The following is an 18,394-nucleotide window of genomic DNA, read 5'->3' as shown; positions in this document are numbered from 1 at the left end:
TCCTATAGAACTGCATCATGACTTCATGACCCTCATACTCAATGCCCTGACCTATGAAGGTAAGAATACCATATGCCCTCTTTATCTATCATCTCTCTAAATCTTAATACTTGGAAATATTTCAAATTTATTTGTCGTAGAATTAATTTTACGAGACCAGTTTTATTTTTCAGAACAGGAACTGCTCAATGCAAAAGCTTCAAAACTGAGCATTTAATGTTGCTCCCATAAAATGTACATGAAATAAAATACCAATCGAAAGATGAAAGTTTTTCTGTCAGTCACAGTTTTTAACATAATGTTTTCCTTACCTGGATAGTTTCAGATTTACCCTATGTGTAGGGTTTGTTTGAAAGACTTACCATAATGCCCTGTCTTGTTCGCACAGATTAGAGCCCCAAAAAAGTTTGGGTGATACTTTTGGATCCTTCCAATAGCTTTCTGGCACGCCAAAGTTGGGTCTATTCCCATTCTCATATATTCAACTGCCTGGTAGCTAATTTGTGGAGCAAAGTTGAACATGCAATTAAAATTAAAACAATATGATGCAATAAAAACATATACAGTATGCCACAGATTGTTTTTGTTTTCCCAAAATCAATTGCACAGTCTTTCAAACTCTACTTCCCGGTGAAGTCAACACCTTCTTATTCTATTGTGACATTAAAATAAAATTGTTTGATTTCCCAGTTATTACCACATACCCATCCTCTCCCTAACAACATCACCAACCAATGACCCAACTTGATGAACTAGTCACAATCATACAGCACAGAAACAGGCCCTTCGGCCCAACTAGTCCATGCCAACCAAGTTACCACATTGTCTGCTTTGATCTGTCCTCTTTGCACCTTCCACAGCTCTGGACTCACTCTCCCCTGACTCTCAAGTCAGATCCGCTGAGTTACTCCAGCATTTTTTGTCTATCTTCATACCACATCTGAGCTAGTTCCATTTGCCCGTAATGGCCCATATCCTTCCAAACCTTGTGTAGGAAAGAACTGCAGATGCTGGTTTAAATCAAAGGTAGACACAAAATGCTGGAGGAACTCAACGGGTCAGGCAGCATCTCTGTAGGGAAGGAATGCTTGACGTTTCGGGTCTAGATTATTCAAACTGAAGAAGGGTCTCGATTCAAAACGTCACCCATTCCTATTGTTATATTCCGGACGGCAGAATGAATAACAACTTACACGCAGGCTGCCAGGATCACAAGAGATTTGTTACCCAACATTCCCTACTTATATACAAGACCAACTCATTACCAAAGATCCTATAGCAGAGCAAGATGGGTTACTCTCACGCAAAAGTGAAGTACGTTCATGGGCGGATTCATGGACGATTTTATGACTCATTTTAGCAACCAGCCCCTGCCATCTTGCTCCCGCCTTCTTGCTTTCGGCCAAAGATTGGATCCGCAGCGAGGAGAAGGAGTGCGGGGCCCGGGGCAGCGGGGAGAAGGAATGCGGGGCCCGGGGCAGCGGGGAGAAGGAGTGTGGGGCCCGGGGCAGCGGGGAGAAGGAGTGTGGGGTCCGGGGCAGCGAGGAGAGGGGAAGTGCGGGGCCGGGGCCGGGGCGGCGATGGAGGAGGGCATAGGAGGGGGGACTCATTACACAATTGTAGTAAGGGGGCAGGAGAGATAGTGCCGGGGGGGGATAAGGCCTAGTGTGTGTGAAGTTGCAGGGAGGTTTACAATGTTTCTTATTTACAATATTTCTTATTTAATGTCCCTTGTCTAGTCTGAAAAGTTAATTATTGGTTAAAGGATCTATTGCGTGTGTTATATACATTTACTAATTTTTCATGTATGTTGAATAAAAAATATGAATTATAAAAATTCGACCGGGTCCTCCTAGATGCACAGAATAACAAAAAATAATACCCCCGGGGGGCAAGAAATATAAAGAATTCTATGTTCGGGCCCTCGGCACCCAGCTTGGTCCCCGGCACAGGGGATTGGATAAGAGTCATGTGAGCAGGGCTATCAGAGACGAAGGAGGGCGGTTCAATTGCTTAGCGGGCTACAGTTGGGGGTCTGGTCCCCCCCGCTTCAAACGATGGTGGAATTGAGGGTCACGGGGGGGGGGTGGACATTAATTTATTTTAAAGAAATTTTATTTTTAAACAGGCCAGAGTGAATCTAACCGGAAAAACATTGCTTACAGTGCGAAGTTCAGCAAAAAGATAAGATTTTACAATCAAGGTTAGGGTTAAAATCGGGCGTTGGAAAATGTGCCTTGTATAAAGGAGTGATGTTGCCCATTGACATTAATATTGTTATTGGATTAAAAGAATATAATTACAATGTGTCTATTTATTAATGTCCCTTGCTAGTCTGAAAAAGTTCATTGTATAATTGTGTTGTTATATACATTTATATAATTTTCATGTATGTGTGTTTATAAACATTTTATTCTTTAACAAGAATCAACAGAATTATGAACTAACAGAATTATGAATCTAACCCTATAATCACGCACAAAAAGTCCCCCCCGTCAATCACCCTGCGAGTCGGGTCGGTTCCGGTTGCTACAAAATGAACTCAAACACTGCTTGTGAGCCATTTAAAAAGAAATGATTTAAAAAACATTAAAAAAAGACAATTACCAGAATCAAATTTTATTCTTGACAAGAAGTTTGAACTGACAGATTTAGGAATCTAACCCACACAAACTGTTGCCCCGCAACATTGATTACAGTGCGAGTCGGGTCGGGTTAGGTAGGCTCAGGTTGCTAAAATGGGCGTGGAAAAATGCCCATGATCCCCTCCATAGCGTACTACACGTCGGTCCATTGCATTTAGCAGGAGTAGCCTATCTTGCTCCGCTATAGGATCTTTGCTCATTACCACATACGTTGTTAATATGCATGAATACATTACATTGCTCTCCTTTTTTTTAAATATTAAATCTAAGTACACAGTTACAATTTTGTTTTTGTGGCACTTGATTTAAACCAGTATTTATGAAATCTTAAATGATAAACAAAATATTTATTTTACATATTTACACATTTTCATTTTACCTAAACAGTGAGTTACTCAATTTACAAACCTAATCTGACTACTGGTTTACGGATCCTGCCTGATCTTCTAACAGTAACAGGTGTAACAGTTTTAGGTGATGACTCAACTGTTGGCTTGTTTGGCTCTGTTTTAGTACCTGACTTTGACCAGAGGAATCTGTTTCTTTTTCTGTACTAACTGAACTTTGTGTTTCAATCACAGTGGTCTTTTCCAACTCGCTTTCAGATAAAGACTCGGGGATTAGGACTTCATGCTTAGTTGTTGATTCATCTTTGGTTGGAATCATTTGATCAACATGAACACTTTTGATCCTATCTCCAACTTCAAATAAGTATCTTTTTGTTCCACACACTTCGATTATTTTCAAAACATCCCATTTGTCTCGACCGGACTTGTTGGGAGGACTGATAACACAAACCTGCTCATCTGGCTTGAAGTACCTCTCCTTCTTGTGGGAGTCAAAATGGTGTTTTTGACAACTGTTTTTGTTCAACTCTCAAAACCAAATTGGGTTAAACTAGACAGGCGTATTCTTAGCCTTCTCTTCATCAATAGTTCTGCAGGTGAGTAACCTGTTGTGTGTTGTGTGGTTCTGTACTTCAGCAAGAAACTAGCCAAACGATGTTTCATGCTGAGCTTTGAACTGCCCTGCAAAACCTGTTTCTTGAGTATCTTTGACAACTCTAACAGACCTTTCCGTTGCCCCGTTGGAGGCTGGATGGTATGGGGAACAAGTGTGTGTTTTACACCATTCCGCTGCATGAACTCTTTGAACCGCTCTGAACGAAACTGAGGCTGTTATCAGAAACAAGTTCTTCCGGTAAACCATGGCATGCAAAAATGGATCTCAACTCATCTATGGTACGCTCAGTAGTAGTGCTTAACCCCATATGCATATCCACAATCCATTTGGAATGACCATCTACCCGCACCAGAAAATGATCATTACCCTTTTCACCAAAATCTACATAGACTCTCTGAAAAGGTCTATTTGGCCATGACCAGGGTTGCAGTGATGTTTTTGGTGGTTTACTCCGGCAATTTTGGCAGACGCTACATTTGCTCACCAGTAACTCGATGTCACTGTCAATACCAGGTCAATACACAAAACCTCTGGCAATTGACTTCATGCTTACTATGCCAGGATGTTCGGCATGAAGCTTGTTCATAATTCTGTCTCTCAAAGACTCTGGTACAACCACTCTGTAACCCCATTTAATGCATCCCTGCTCACATGATAATTCATGGCGTCATTGATGGAAAGGCTTCAGCTCTGAGTTCAGAACTGAGTTCAATCCACTATTGATTTCAGTCCAACCGTTCAATGTCTGTTCATAGACCCACTTCAGCACATTGTCTTTCTTTGTTTCTGCTGCGATTTCTGTTGCAGTCACTGGAAAGTCGTCATCTACAACCTGCAGTGTGTATATTGAGTTCTCACTTCCCACGTCAGAGTTCTCATGGGGCAACCGGGACAACGCATCTGCAACTGCGTTGCACTTGGAGCTTCTGTACTCCACCTTGTAGTCATACTGGGACAGCAAAATTGCCCAGCGCTGCATCCTTGATGCTGCCATGGAAGGTATAGCTGACTTGGGACCAAGTATCACCACCTACACCATAACTTGAAGCATCACAAGCAAGTTTCATCTCGCATGTCGTATCTTAGTGAACAAGAAATTTGTCACTTTTCAAGTTTTCCTTGCAGATGTCATATGTACGTTGCTGTTCCTTTCCCCACGTCCATTTCACATATTTTTGTAGCAGATGATGTAGTGGCTTTAGCACTGTTGCTACATCTGGAAGGAATTGTGCATAGAACTGCACCATCCCAAGGAATGATCGTAGCTCCGACACATTGTTGGGTTTTGGAGCATTCACTATTGCTTCCACTTGCGCCTTCACAGGGCGACGTCCGTTGACATCCAAGTTGAGTCCAAGGTAGACCACCTCTGACTGCGCAAATGCACATTTACTTTGTCGCAGTTTGACATTGTGGCAGTTCAATCGTGTGAGAACTTGCTCGAGGATTTCCAGATGTTCTACCATGCCCTCTGTAAATATATGTACGTCATCCTGGTTGCACACACAGTGCCTTGAAACATTTGGTCCATGACAGACTGGAACATTTTCGGGGAGGATTTCACACCATAGGGCAGCTTTGTATATGAATACAAGCCCTTATGTGTGTTGATAGTCAAGTACTGCTGACTTTCCTTATCGACATTGAGTTGGGTGTAAGCGTGAGATAAATCCAGTTTAGTGAAGACTTTGTTCCGCTAAGTTCTGCGTACAGATCTTGAGAGGTTGGTAACGGATATTGTTCATCATCAACGGCTTGGTTGATTGTGACTTTGTAGTCACCACATTGTTGAACAGTTTTATCAGCCTTGGTTACGGACACAATTGGCGTTGCCCAGTTACTCTGGTCTGTCTTCACGTGTACTCCGTTCCGCTCTAACTTGTCGAGTTCTTCCTCCACTTGGTGCTTTAGTGCATATGGTACAGGTCTTGGTTAACAATACACAGGTTTCACATTTTGCTTAAGTCGAATATGTGCAGAGTACCCTGTTATTCCCGTGTAACTGTCAGCAAAAATGTTTGCATGTTTGCTTATGACTAAGACTATAGTTTGCTTAGGACTATGCAATAAAGAGATTCATTCATTCATGACGTTTTCAAGACATAATTTGGTCAAATCAACACTGAAAATGTTCTTCCAGTCTAATTCTATTCTACTCAGCCAATCCTTTCCAAGGAGGGTTGGTTTATTTCTGTAGCTGGCCACTGCAATGGGCAGTGTTACTGACTGACCATTATGCTGAATTTTACAGTTCATTTGTCCACGAGTCTCCAAAACTTCACCCGAGTAGGTTCTCAGCTTGACCTTACTCTCAAACAATGGTATCTGTGGGAACTTTGTTACGTACAGGTCTCTGCTCATGACCGAACAATCTGCTGCCGTGTCAATACACATATCGAATAACTGTTCATTAATCAATAGTTTAGTTTGAAAGTCCTTGCCTTGGCTGGTTGTAGGCTTATCGATGTTGGTTGCATAAATGGTGTACAACCCAAGTTCATTTCCATCTGGGTTCATCTCCAAGTTGTGAACTCCTCTCTAGTGTTGTCGCTTGATTCCCGCAGATTGTTAGTTTCCTGTTTTAAGCTTGGCCCAACATGCTGAGGCTATATGGCCTTTCTTCTGGCAGTTATAGACGTTGCAACGATAACAACTGGCTGAACTCAGCTCCCCACAACACTTGTTTTGGTTTTGGTTTAGCACCTCTTGGTTTGGCCTTTGGCACTGCCTTGTGACTGTAAACGACCACTGCAGTTCGTGGTGGGCGAAACTCGCAAGCATTCTTTGATGCCATCTCACTTGTGGTAGCAATCTTGCATGCTTTCTCAAATGTGAGATCTGGAGTGTTCATGAGTTTGGACTGAATTTGTTCATCCACTGGACCACAAACAAATCTGTCGCGTAGTGCTCGTCCAAGAAAGGTTCCAAAGTTACAGTGTTTAGTTACATTTTTGAAGGCAACAATGTACTCATCGATTGTCTCATTCGGCTTCTGGTTTCTAGTGCTGAATTTATAGCTTTCTGCAATTTCCAGAGGCTTTGGGTTGAAATGCTCCTCCAACTTTTTCATAATGTCATTGAATGACATTCTTTTGCCTTTATGGGCGCAAGGTGATTCACGAGTGTGCCGTACATTTCAGGACCGATCTCCGTGAGCAGAATCGCTTTCATGCGTTCGCAAACGGCCTTATTTGTTTCAGTCACTATCTCTCCTTCACCACTAATCTCCATTATGTTGTTTGCCGTGAAAAACATGTTTGCTCACTCCATATAGGAGCTGAACGACTGTCTACTCTTGTCAAAAGTGCCAAGGTTTCCGATGTAGCCCGTGGACGCTGCCATCGTGTCGTTCTCTTTTTTTTTTAAGCGTTCAAAAACCCCGAATTCCTGTCTGTTCTGGTGTAACAATTCATCTAAAACTTAGCTGTACAAACGCGATTCAGCTTGAGGAATTCGACAAAAATAACCTCAGTCTAAAATGTTAAACAATCCCAAGGACGTCATCTTACCACGTAGACACAACATTGAGTTTACCTGACAAACTCTTGCTGATTTGTACAGATGCTGTTTTAACTACAGTCCTCTGCATAGAAGGATCTGCAGCCTTTCGAGTCCAGCTCGCAAACAACTGCGACACAACTCTGTATTTACGGTTTATAATGTTAATCAATTGTGCATGTTGCAAAACAGTCCTGCACTGTATTTAAAGGATGAGTTCACAAACTCCATCCTCGTCGCCAATTTAGTTATATTCCGGACGGCAGAATGAATAACAACTTACACGCAGGCTGCCTGGATCACAAGAGAGATTTATTACCCAACATTCCTTACTTATATACAACACCAACTCATTAACATAGCCATGAATATACATGAATACATTACACCTATCTATTACTTATAGGTGGCTAGTTATCTCTGCTTCTTTTACGACTTGCAAGTAAGCATGCAGGTACAGCAGGCAGTGAAGAAAGCGAATGGCATGTGGGCTTTTATAACCATATAACAATTACAGCACGGAAACAGGTCATCTCGGCCCTACAAGTCCGTACCGAACAAATTTTTTTTCCCCTTAGTCCCACCTGCCTGCACTCATACCATAACCCTCCATTCCCTTCTCATCCATATGCCTATCCAATTTATTTTTAAATGATACCAATGAACCTGCCTCCACCACTTCCACTGGAAGCTCATTCCACACCGCTACCACTCTCTGAGTAAAGAAGTTCCCCCTCATATTACCCCTAAACTTCTGTCCCTTAATTCTGAAGTCATGTCCTCTTGTTTGAATCTTCCCTATTCTCAAAGGGAAAAGCTTGTCCACATCAACTCTGTCTATCCCTCTCATCATTTTAAAGACCTCTATCAGGTCCCCCCCTTAACCTTCTGCGCTCCAGAGAATAAAGACCTAACTTATTCAACCTATCTCTGTAACTTAGTTGTTGAAACCCAGGCAACATTCTAGTAAATCTCCTCTGTACTCTCTCTATTTTGTTGACATCCTTCCTATAATTGGGCGACCAAAATTGTACACCATACTCCAGATTTGGTCTCACCAATGCCTTGTACAATTTTAACATTACATCCCAGCTTCTATACTCAATGCTCTGATTTATAAAGGCTAGCATACCAAAAGCTTTCTTTACCACCCTATCTATATGAGATTCCACCTTCAAGGAACTATGCACGGTTATACCCAGATCCCTCTGTTCAACTGTATTCTTCAATTCCCTACCATTTACCATGTACGTCCTATTTTGATTTGTCCTGCCAAGGTGTAGCACCTCACATTTTATAACAAGAGGAATCAAATATAGGAGCAAATCGGTCCTTCTGAAGTTGTACAGAGCCCTAGTGAGACCACACCTGGAGTATTGTGTGCAGTTTTGGTCCTCTAATTTGAGGAAGGACATTCTTGCTATTTAGCGAGTGCAGCGTAGGTTTACAAGGTTAATTCCCGGGATGGCGGGACTGTCATATGCTGAGAGAATGGAGCAGTTGGGCTTGTACACTCTGGAGTTTAGAAGGGTGAGAGGGAATCTCATTGAAACATACAAGATTGTTAAGGGCTTGGACACGCAAGAGGCAGGAAACATGTTCCCAATGTTGGGGGAGTCCAGAACCAGGGGCCACAGTTTAAGAATAAGGAGTAAGTCATTTCGAACGGAGACGAGGAAACACTTTTTCTCACAGCGAGTGGTGAGTCTGTGGAATTCTCTGCCTCAGAGGGCGGTGGAGTCAGGTTCGCTGGATGTTTTCAAGAGAGAGCTAGATAGGGCTCTTAAAAATAGCGGAGTCACGGGATATGGGGAAAAGGCAGGAACGGGGTACTGATTGGGGATGATCAGCCATGATCACATTGAATGGCAGTGCTGGCTCGAAGGGCCAAATGGCCTACACCTGCACCTATTGTCTATTGACTTCCTGCTCTTGACTACAGTTCATTAACTAATCTGCTTCCCCATATAGGGGTAGATATCAAATAAGAGGCTTGGTTGTGACGCACTCAGCATCTGCACTCAGTCAAAAAGAGGCGGTGAACAATCACTGCCAAATGGAAGTGAACCCCAACACCAGAGATTATGAGAATTGAGTCGGCGCGGACATGATGGGCCGATGGGCCTGTTTCCACGCTGCCTCGATAAACTAAACTAAACTGAACTAAGACTGCTGCTGTGATGATAACAGGGCATATTTCAAGAGAAATTTCACTTGGCTCAAAGTTTTAAGTATTTCAGCTCAATTAACGGCTCACAACTTATAAACCAAATGTATTTCACCTGCAAATGTGGTGGGAGTTGCCGTACCTTGGGAGGAATCGCATCATGATGTCTCCATTCCCGGTCGCAGCTGCTGCTCCAGCTGTGCTGTCGGCGTAGGCACCCGCTCCAGCGATCGGGGAATCCCCTACACGGCTGTAAGACATACCCACACATCACTGCCCACATACACAGGTCATTGTTCTCGGAGATTACACAGCATTGCCAACAGTAGAGATAAACACAAAATATTGGAGTAACTCAGCGTGACAGAGAAATGTGAGGTGTTGCATTTTGGGAAGTCTAACATGGGCAGGACCTACACAGTGAATGGTAGGGCTCTGGGGAGTGTTGTAGAGCAGAGGGATCTAGGAGTACAGGTACATGGTTCCTTGAAGGTGGTCACAGGTAGATAAGGTGGTCAAAAAGGCTTTTGGCACATTGGCCTTCATTAAGCAGAGTATTGAGTATAGACGTTGGGTGGTCATGTTGCAGTTGAATAAGATGTTGAGACTGCATTGTGTTCCGTTTTGGGCACCATGATATGGGAAAGAATGTTGTCAAGCTGGAAAGGGTACAGCAAAGATATACAAGGATGTTGCCCGGGCTAGAGGGTGTGAGCTATAGGGAGAGGCTGAGTAGGCTGGGACTCTATTCCTTGGAGTGCTGGAGGATGAATGATGATCTATGTAGGTGTATAAAATCATGAGATTGGATAGATGCACAGAGGCTCTTGCCCAGAGTAGGACCATACGTTTAAGGTGAAGGGGAAAAGATTTAATAGGAATTTGAGGCATAACTTTTTCACCCAAAGTGTGGTGGGTGTATGGAACCAGCTGCCAGAGGAGGTAGTTGAGGCAGGAACTATACCAACATTTAAGAAACAGACAGGTACATGGATAGGGCAGGTTTGGAGGGACATGGTTGAAACCAAGGCAAGTAGGACTATTGTAGCTGGGACATTTCCACCGGGTGGCGCTGTCAGCGATGGCAGCCTCACCAACGCTCAGTCTGTTTTTTTCATCCTTTTTGTGATTTTTAGTGTGTTTTTAAAATATGTGTTAATGTTCACTGGATTATTTTTTATGTGGGGTATGGGAGGGGGTTGGAGGAAACATTTTTTCAATCTCTTACCTAGCCAGAGATGCGATTGTTTTCCGGATCTTATCTCCGGGTGCAATGATGGAGCTGGCGGTCTTGCTCGAGACTGACTTTGAGCCCCACCGCGGGGCCGTGGACTTACCATCGGAGCCTGTGATCCCTTCCTGGGAGCTCGAGGTGCTCGCAGTCTCAGGTATAGGCTCGGGAAGCTCCAGTCACAGGTTTCGGCCAGCCTCGACCAGGGGGTAGATCGCCCGGCACGGAGGAGCCAAGATGTATTTTGTTACATTTGTTAAAATGTATTTTGTGTGTTTTATTGGTATGACTATATGGCAAATCAAATTCCTCGCGTGTTGCAAATCATACTTGGCTAATAAAGTAATTATGTTTATGTTGGCCGTTGTGGCAAAGTTGGGCTGAAGGGCTTGTTTCCACACTGTATTACTCTATGACTATGACAGGCATCTCTGGATTGGTGATGTTTTGGGTCAAGAACCTTCAGACTGAGAGCCAGGTGAGAGGGTCTGGAGATATGGAAGGAGAAGGTGTGAAAGCACAGATCAAATCAGACAATAATGAGAAATTTGGAATGATACATTGTTCACTGAGGGGAAGGTGACAAGGAGGCAGACAATCAGTCAAATTAATCAGGATAGTGAAACTAGTCGGAGAACTAGGGTAGGGGACTGACGGAGAGGGAAAGTATGGGTTACTTAAAGTTAGAGAAATTAATATTTATACCGCTGGGTTATAAGCTGCCCAAGTGAAATATGAGCTGCTGTTCCTCCAATTTGAATTGGGCCTCACTCTTAACAGTAGAGGAGGCCCAGGACAGAAAGGACAATGGGAGAGTGAGTTGAAGAGTTTGGAAACTGGGAGATCGCGGAGACCTAGGCGAACTGCGCGGAAGTGTTCGTGGCACAGCTATTAACCACAGTCAATAATGCTTTCAATATTAAATAAGATTTTCTCTCCACCACTTCCCCTCAACAGGCAGGTAATGTCTCCCATATTCATACATCTTATAGGGAAGCACATATTGGACATCTCTGGAGTACATGGACAGGTGACAGGTGGCATGCAGCGTCACACACTAACTAGAGGGAGGGGAGAGAGGAGAGGGGGGAGAGAGAGAGAAAGAGAGAGGGATAGGGAGAGAGAGAGAGAGAGAGAGAGGTGGGGGGAGAGAGGAGGGGAGAGAAAGAGAGAGAGTGCCTTTTTACTTCACCCCAAACCACCATTTGCAGGCAGTGCTTTTTTACCTCTAACCATATTTTCATTTTCAAACCAAATTAAGGGTACTCAACAGTTCTGTAGACATTTGTTCATTGTCATTCAGAGCTCAGAGTGACAGAGACTAATTGACAGAGCTCCATCTTGCAGAGATTAATTGAGGCACACCACTTCCTAGTTTTATAGTCCCCCCCCCCTCCGCCCTGCCGCCAGCGGGGGGGCAGTAGAGAGAATGGGGAATTTTGTAAAAACATTAATATCTCTGTCATTTTTCATCGACGGGAAAAATCCTCAGCACACATGCGGCGGAGGGGGTTCTCTGAGCGAGGTGGCCAAAAATGACGGCCGTAGGTGGCTGCGTTCTCTTGGAAATTGCAGCACAGAAGGTCAAAAGCGGTCAAGAACAGAGATTTAGTAATATAGATGTAAAAAGCCATTAGTATTTCTAGCTTGCAGTAAGCAAATTACATTTTCATAAGTTCATGTCCTAGGAGCAGAATTTGCCTTCTTTGCCTTCTATTCAAATTGCAAATTAACCCTTTGGCAATCCTGCACCAGTATTCCCAAGTCCCTTTGCAACTCTGATTTCTGAATTCTCTCCCATTTAGAAAATAGTCTACGCCTTTATCCCTACTACCAAAATGCATGCGTACAGCAACTCTGTATTCCATCTGCCGCCACTTTACCTACTCTCCCATGTCCCTCTGCGGAGTCCCTGCTTCCTCTACACTACCTGCCCCTCCCCCACATATATTCATACCATACACAAACTTGGCCACAAAGCCATCAATTCCATCATCCAAATCATTGATATACAACGTGAAGAGTAGCGATGAAGTCAGGGTAACCGCCTTTTGTTTCCCCTCGTTTGTTTCACACCCTACTTCAACAGCGGAGTAACAGTTAGAAACATAGAAAAAATGTGCATGAGTAGGCCATTCGGCCTTCGAGCCTGCACCGCCATTCAATATAATCATGGCTGATCATCCAACTCAGTATCCCGTACCTGCCTTCTCGCCATACCCCCTGATCCCTTTAGCCACAAGGGCCACATCTAACTCCCTCTTAAATATAGCCAATGAACTTGCCTCAACTACCTTATGTGGCAGATAGTTCCAGAGATTCACCACTCTCTGTGTGAAAAAGGTTTTTCTCATCTCAGTCCTAAAGGATTTCCTCTCTATCCTTAAGCTGTGACACCTTGTCCTGGACTTCCCCAACATCGGGAACAATCTTCCTGCATCTAGCTTGTCCGACCCCTTAAGAATTTTGTAAGTTTCTATAAGATCCCACCTCAATCTTCTAAATTCTAGCGAGTACAAGCCGAGTCTATCCAGTCTTTCTTTATATGAAAGTCCTGACATCCCAGGAATCAGTCTGGTGAACCTTCTCTGCACTCCCTCTATGGCAATAATGTCCTTCCTCAGATTTGGAGACCAAAACTGTACGCAATACTCCAGGTGTGGTCTCACCAAGACCCTGTACAACTGCAGTAGAACCTCCTTGCTCCTATACTCAAATCCTTTTGCTGTGAATGCTAACATACCATTCGCTTTCTTCACTGCCTGCTGCACCTGCATGCCTACTTTCAATGACTGGTGTACCATGACACCCTGGTGTCTTTGCATCTCCCCTTTTCCTAATCGGCCACCATTTAGATAATAGTCTGCTTTCCTGTTTTTGCCACCAAGTGGATAATCTCACATTTATCCACATTATCCTGCATCTGCCATGCATTTGCCCACTCACCCAGCCTATCCAAGTCACCTTGCAGCCTCCTAGCATCCTCCTCACAGCTAACACTGCCCCCCAGCTTTGTGTCATCCACAAACTTGGAGATGTTGCATTCAATTCCCTCGTCCAAATCATTAATATATATTGTAAATAGCTGGGGTCTCAGCACTGAGCCTTGCAGTACCCCACTAGTCACTGCCTGCCGTTTACTTCTACTCTTTGCTTCCTGTTTGCCAGCCAGTTTTCTATCCACATCAATACTGAACCCCCAATACCGTGTGCAATTTTCCAGTTCTTTGTGACCACTCCTGACTAGTGATTCTTGAAAGATCACCACCAATGCCTCACAGTCTCTAAAGACACCTCTTTCAGAACCCTGGTGTGTAATACGTGACTTATCCACCTTTAGACCTCTCAGCTTCCCCAGCACCAACTTCCCACTGCACTAACTTCTGCCCCCTGGCTTTTGCATTCCTGGCACATTGCTGGCGTCTTCCACTGTGAAGACAGATGCAGAAAACTTAGTTTTAGCTGTTAAATGTAACTTTGTATTTGAAAACTTGTTGTTTCACTTAGTGATCACTAGTTGGTTGAAGCAAATCCCTTACTCGGTTACAGCAGATTGGCAATAGCAGACCCCATTTCCCAACCCCCCATAATCTATTACAACAGGGTTAACTGTATATCAAATTATGAGAGGCGTAGACAGGGTGACCGGTCAGAACCTTTCCCAAAGGTGGAAATGCCAAAGGCTAGCTTTCAGGTGAGAGGGGCAAAGCATAAAGAATATGTGCAGGGCAAGTTTTTTTTTACACAAAGGGCGTTGAGCGTCTGAAACTCTGCACCTCTGACATTTTCACCTAGGGAGCAAGATTGAATATTGAATCAATCTATGCCAGGGGTGGTCAAAGATAGAACAAGAAAGACTAAAATTAGCATTTGGATCATCAGCTAAATCTATTTCTCATATGTTGTTTATGCCTCCTGTGAGTGTGGGGACCCAACACAGACAGTGGAGCACATCATCATCAGTTGCCCCAAACACCGGCCACCGAATGGTGAACGAGTGTTTAAGAAGGAACTGCAGATGCTGGAAAATCAAAGTTGCAGTCTGAAGAAGGGTTTTGGCCCGAAACGTTGCCTATTTCCTTCACTCCATAGATGCTGCTACACCCACTGAGTTTCTCCAGCATTTTTGTGTACCTCCGAATGGTGAACGAGGTCTGATTGACCTGGACGATGACACATTGGCCTGGCTCGCCTCAACGAAGCTGCAGGTCTAAAAGACATATACGACAGAAGTTTATGGAGAGACAGGAAGTTCATTTGAAGCACAGACGTACCCTGGGATTTTGTGGAGTAGTCCATTAGTAGAGGTCCCTGCAGCAATCAATCCATTGCGATGAATCGTAATCATACCTAGATTCAAAATCTGGATTGATGTAAAATCATATATACCTCCCCCATTCAGTTTTAGAATTATACAAAGTACCTCCTCGCTAAAAATGTCTGTGCCGAACATGAGGCACGTATACAGGTGGTGCTTTTGCAGTGGTCGTGGGCGGTCGTGGAAGGTCCTACAGCAGCCTGCGAGCGATCGAGCGCAGCCTCAGCGACAGCGGGGCCAGGCCCACCCCAACCTCAGTCTGCAATAGACCCGACCCCAACCTGAAACGTCACCTATCCATGTTCTCCCCAGAGGCTGCCTGACCCGCTGAGTTACTCCAGCACTGTGAAACGTCACCTATCCATGTTCTCCCCAGATGCTGCCTGACCCCGCTGAGTTACTCCAGCACTCTGTGAAACGTCACCTATCCATGTTCTCCACAGAGGCTGCCTGACCCGCTGAGTTACTCCAGCACTCTGTGAAACGTCACCTATCCATGTTCTCCCCAGATGCTGCCTGACCCGCTGAGTTACTCCAGCACTCTATGAAACGTCATCTATCCTTGTTCACCAGAGATGCTATCTGCTCTGCTCAGCTACTCTACCACTGTGATTTTATTTTGAATTGAAAGATATTGAGTCAAGAATGCTTCAGACGTCACATCTTCCACATATAAAAATGCCTGCAGTAATTGGAGGCCAAGATAGAGTGGTAAAGAAAGCATATGGTGTGCTTGCTTTCATAGGTCAGGGCATCGAGTGGAAGAGTTGGTTAATCATGATGCAGCTTTATAGAACTTTGGTTAGGCCGCATTTGGAGTATTGCATGCAATTCTGATCGTTCTATTACAGGGAGGCTTATGAAGAGTATGGAGTCGCTGAATGATGCCTAGATTATGGGGTATTAGGATTGGATTGTTTTTACTGCAATGCCCGAGGAAGTGAAGAGACATGATAGACGTACATAAAATCATGAGCGGCATAGATAGGGTGCAGTCTGAATATTTTTTCCAGGATTGATGTATCAAATAATAGAGATCATAGCTTTCAAGTGAGAGGGACCAAGTTTAAACTTGAAATGCAGGGCACATTTTTTTCCCCACAGAAGGTGGTGGGTGCCTGGTATGTGATGGTGGAGGCAGATATGAGAGTGACATTTAAGAGAATTCTGGATAGGCACATGTATAACAGGAGATGGTGGGGACATGGATTATGTGTAGTACAGGGTCTTTTGCAGTTGTACAGGGTCTTGGTGAGACCACACCTGGAGTATTGCGTACAGTTTTGGTCTACTAATCTGAGGAAAGACATTCTTGCCATAGAGGGAGTGCAGAGAAGGTTCACCAGACTGATTCCTGGAATGTCAGGACTTTCATGTGAAGAAAGACTGGATAGACTCGGCTTGTACTCGCTAGAATTTAGAAGATTGAGGGGGGATCTTATAGAAACGTACAAAATTCTTAAGGGGTTGGACAGGCTAGATGCAGGAAGATTGGTCCCGATGTTGGGGAAGTCCAGAACAAGGGGCCACAGTTTAAGGATAAGGGGGAAGTCTTTTAGGACCGAGAAGAGAAAAACATTTTTCACACAGAGAGTGGTGAATCTGTTGTAATTATCTGTCACAGAATGTAGTTGAGGCCAGTTCATTGGCTATATTTAAGATGGGAGTTAGATGTGGCCCTTGTGGATAAAGGGATCGGGGTATGGAGAGAAGGCAGGAACAGGATACTGGATGATCAGCCATGATCATATTGAATAGCGGTGCAGGCTCGAAGGGCCGAATGGCCTACTCCTGCACTTATTTTCTATGTTTCTATGTATTGTTCTATCTTCTGTCATGGAAGATATTATCTGATTTGACTGGTCAGCATGCAAACACGTTTTTCATACTGTATGTTACTGTTACTCATACGAATAATAAACCTATTGTCTGCCTATTGTTGGATTTTTGATGATGGTGAGTCATGAATGTAGCCTAGTCCATCACACAGATCTGGCCCATCAATATCAACTCTGTCTACACCACACTGCTGCAGAAAAGCAGTGAACATAATCATAGACTCGTCCCACCAGGTCATTCCTTCTTCTCCCTGCTCCCATCTGGCAGAAGGTACAGAAGCTTGAAAGTGAGCACCATGATGACTCAGGAACAGCTTCTTCCACTCTGTAGTCAGACATCTGAACAGTCCTTCTATAATAGACAATAGGTGCAGGAGTAGGCCATTCGGTCCTTCGAGCCAGCACCGCCATTCAATGTGATCATGGTTGATCATCCCCAATCAGTACCCCGTTCCTGCCTTTTCCCCCATATCTCCTGACTCCGCTATCTTTCAGAGCCCAATCTAGCTCTCTCTTGAAAGCATCCGGAGAACCTGCCTCCACCGCCCTCTGAGGCAGAGAATTCCACAGACTCACAACACTCTGTGAGAAAAAGTGTTTCCTCGTCTCCGTTCTAAATGGCTTGCCCCTTATTCTTAAACTGTGGCCCCTGGTTCTGGACTCCCCCAACATTGGGAACATGTTTCCTGCCTCCAGCGTGTCCAAACCCTTAACAATCTTATATGCTTCAATAAGAGCTCCTCTCATCCTTCTAAACTCCAGCGCGTACAAGCCCAGCTGCTTCATTCTCTCAGCATAAGACAGTCCCGCCATCCCGGGAATTAACCTTGTAAACCTACGCTCCCTCAATAGCAAGAATGTCCTTCCTCAAATTAGGGAACCAAAACTGCACACAATACTCCAGGTACTAAGCTAGGGTACTGTTCGATTCACATCTACCCCATTGCGGACATGGCCTATGTTCATAAAACTATGTTCTGCACTTTGTATCTATCCCTTTGTTCTTCCTATTGAGTATGGCTTGATTGTATATGTTTATATTATCTGATCTATTTCGATTGCTTGCAAAACAAAGCTTTTCACTGTACTTCAGTATATGTGACAATAATAAGCTTAAACTATACCAATGCATACAGAAATAAGGGTTTTGGAACATTGAAGAGTACAGCACAAGAACAGGCCCTTCAGCCCACAATGTCCATGACGGCTATGATGCCAAAACCATTACTTATCTGCCTGCGCATAACCCACATCCCTCCATTCCCTGCGTATCTATGTGCCTTTCCACAGTCTTTTAAATGACACTAACTTATCTGTCTCCAACCTGGGCTGCACATTCCAAACCCCAACCACTCTCAGTATAAAAAACTTGCTCCACACAACTCCTTTAAACTTTCCCCCCTCTCATCTTAGAGCTATGCACTCTAGTATTTGATATTTGCATCCCGGGAAAAAGATTCTGACCGTCACCCCGCTCGTAATTCTATTTACATTTTAAGTAGTATATAAATTTATTTCAAGCGTAATAATTTATGTTGAAACATTTACCGATGGTGTCATGGCTGAGAAATTGGCTGCGCGCTGAAATGTTTCTTGGTTTTTGTGTTCCGAGCTCATTCACTGGTTTGTAGGGTCCACATGAGGTTTCAGCAGGCGGGGAGACATGCTGTGAAAGGTCAGGGATTTCACACCACCGGTTAGTTCCCTTCACACCGGATTTCATGCTTTGAAAGT

At 44.0% G+C, this 18,394-nt stretch overlaps 1 protein-coding gene across 3 annotated transcripts in view; it reads right to left on the bottom strand.

The window, feature by feature from the left end:
• Positions 1 to 18,394, bottom strand: part of LOC129716206 (N(4)-(beta-N-acetylglucosaminyl)-L-asparaginase-like) — a 28,694-nt gene that overhangs the window by 1,664 nt on the left and 8,636 nt on the right. Inside the window, exons 5-8 of one of the 3 annotated variants that reach the window (XM_055666074.1) lie at positions 18,209 to 18,326; positions 14,779 to 14,854; positions 9,389 to 9,523; positions 363 to 496 (exon numbers count right to left, since the gene is read on the bottom strand). In XM_055666074.1, coding sequence (XP_055522049.1) covers positions 363 to 496; positions 9,389 to 9,523; positions 14,779 to 14,854; positions 18,209 to 18,326 — 463 coding nt within the window. Of the gene's footprint in view, positions 1 to 362; positions 497 to 9,388; positions 9,524 to 14,778; positions 14,868 to 18,208; positions 18,327 to 18,394 lie in introns of all 3 variants that reach the window. The other 2 variants (XM_055666075.1, XM_055666076.1) reach the window with 2 other exon arrangements.

The sequence above is a fragment of the Leucoraja erinacea genome, unplaced genomic scaffold, assembly GCF_028641065.1.
Source record: "Leucoraja erinacea ecotype New England unplaced genomic scaffold, Leri_hhj_1 Leri_186S, whole genome shotgun sequence".
NCBI lineage: Eukaryota > Metazoa > Chordata > Chondrichthyes > Rajiformes > Rajidae > Leucoraja > Leucoraja erinaceus.
Note: the sequence above shows the minus strand (reverse complement) of the source record. Positions and strands in the feature narration are given on the sequence as shown.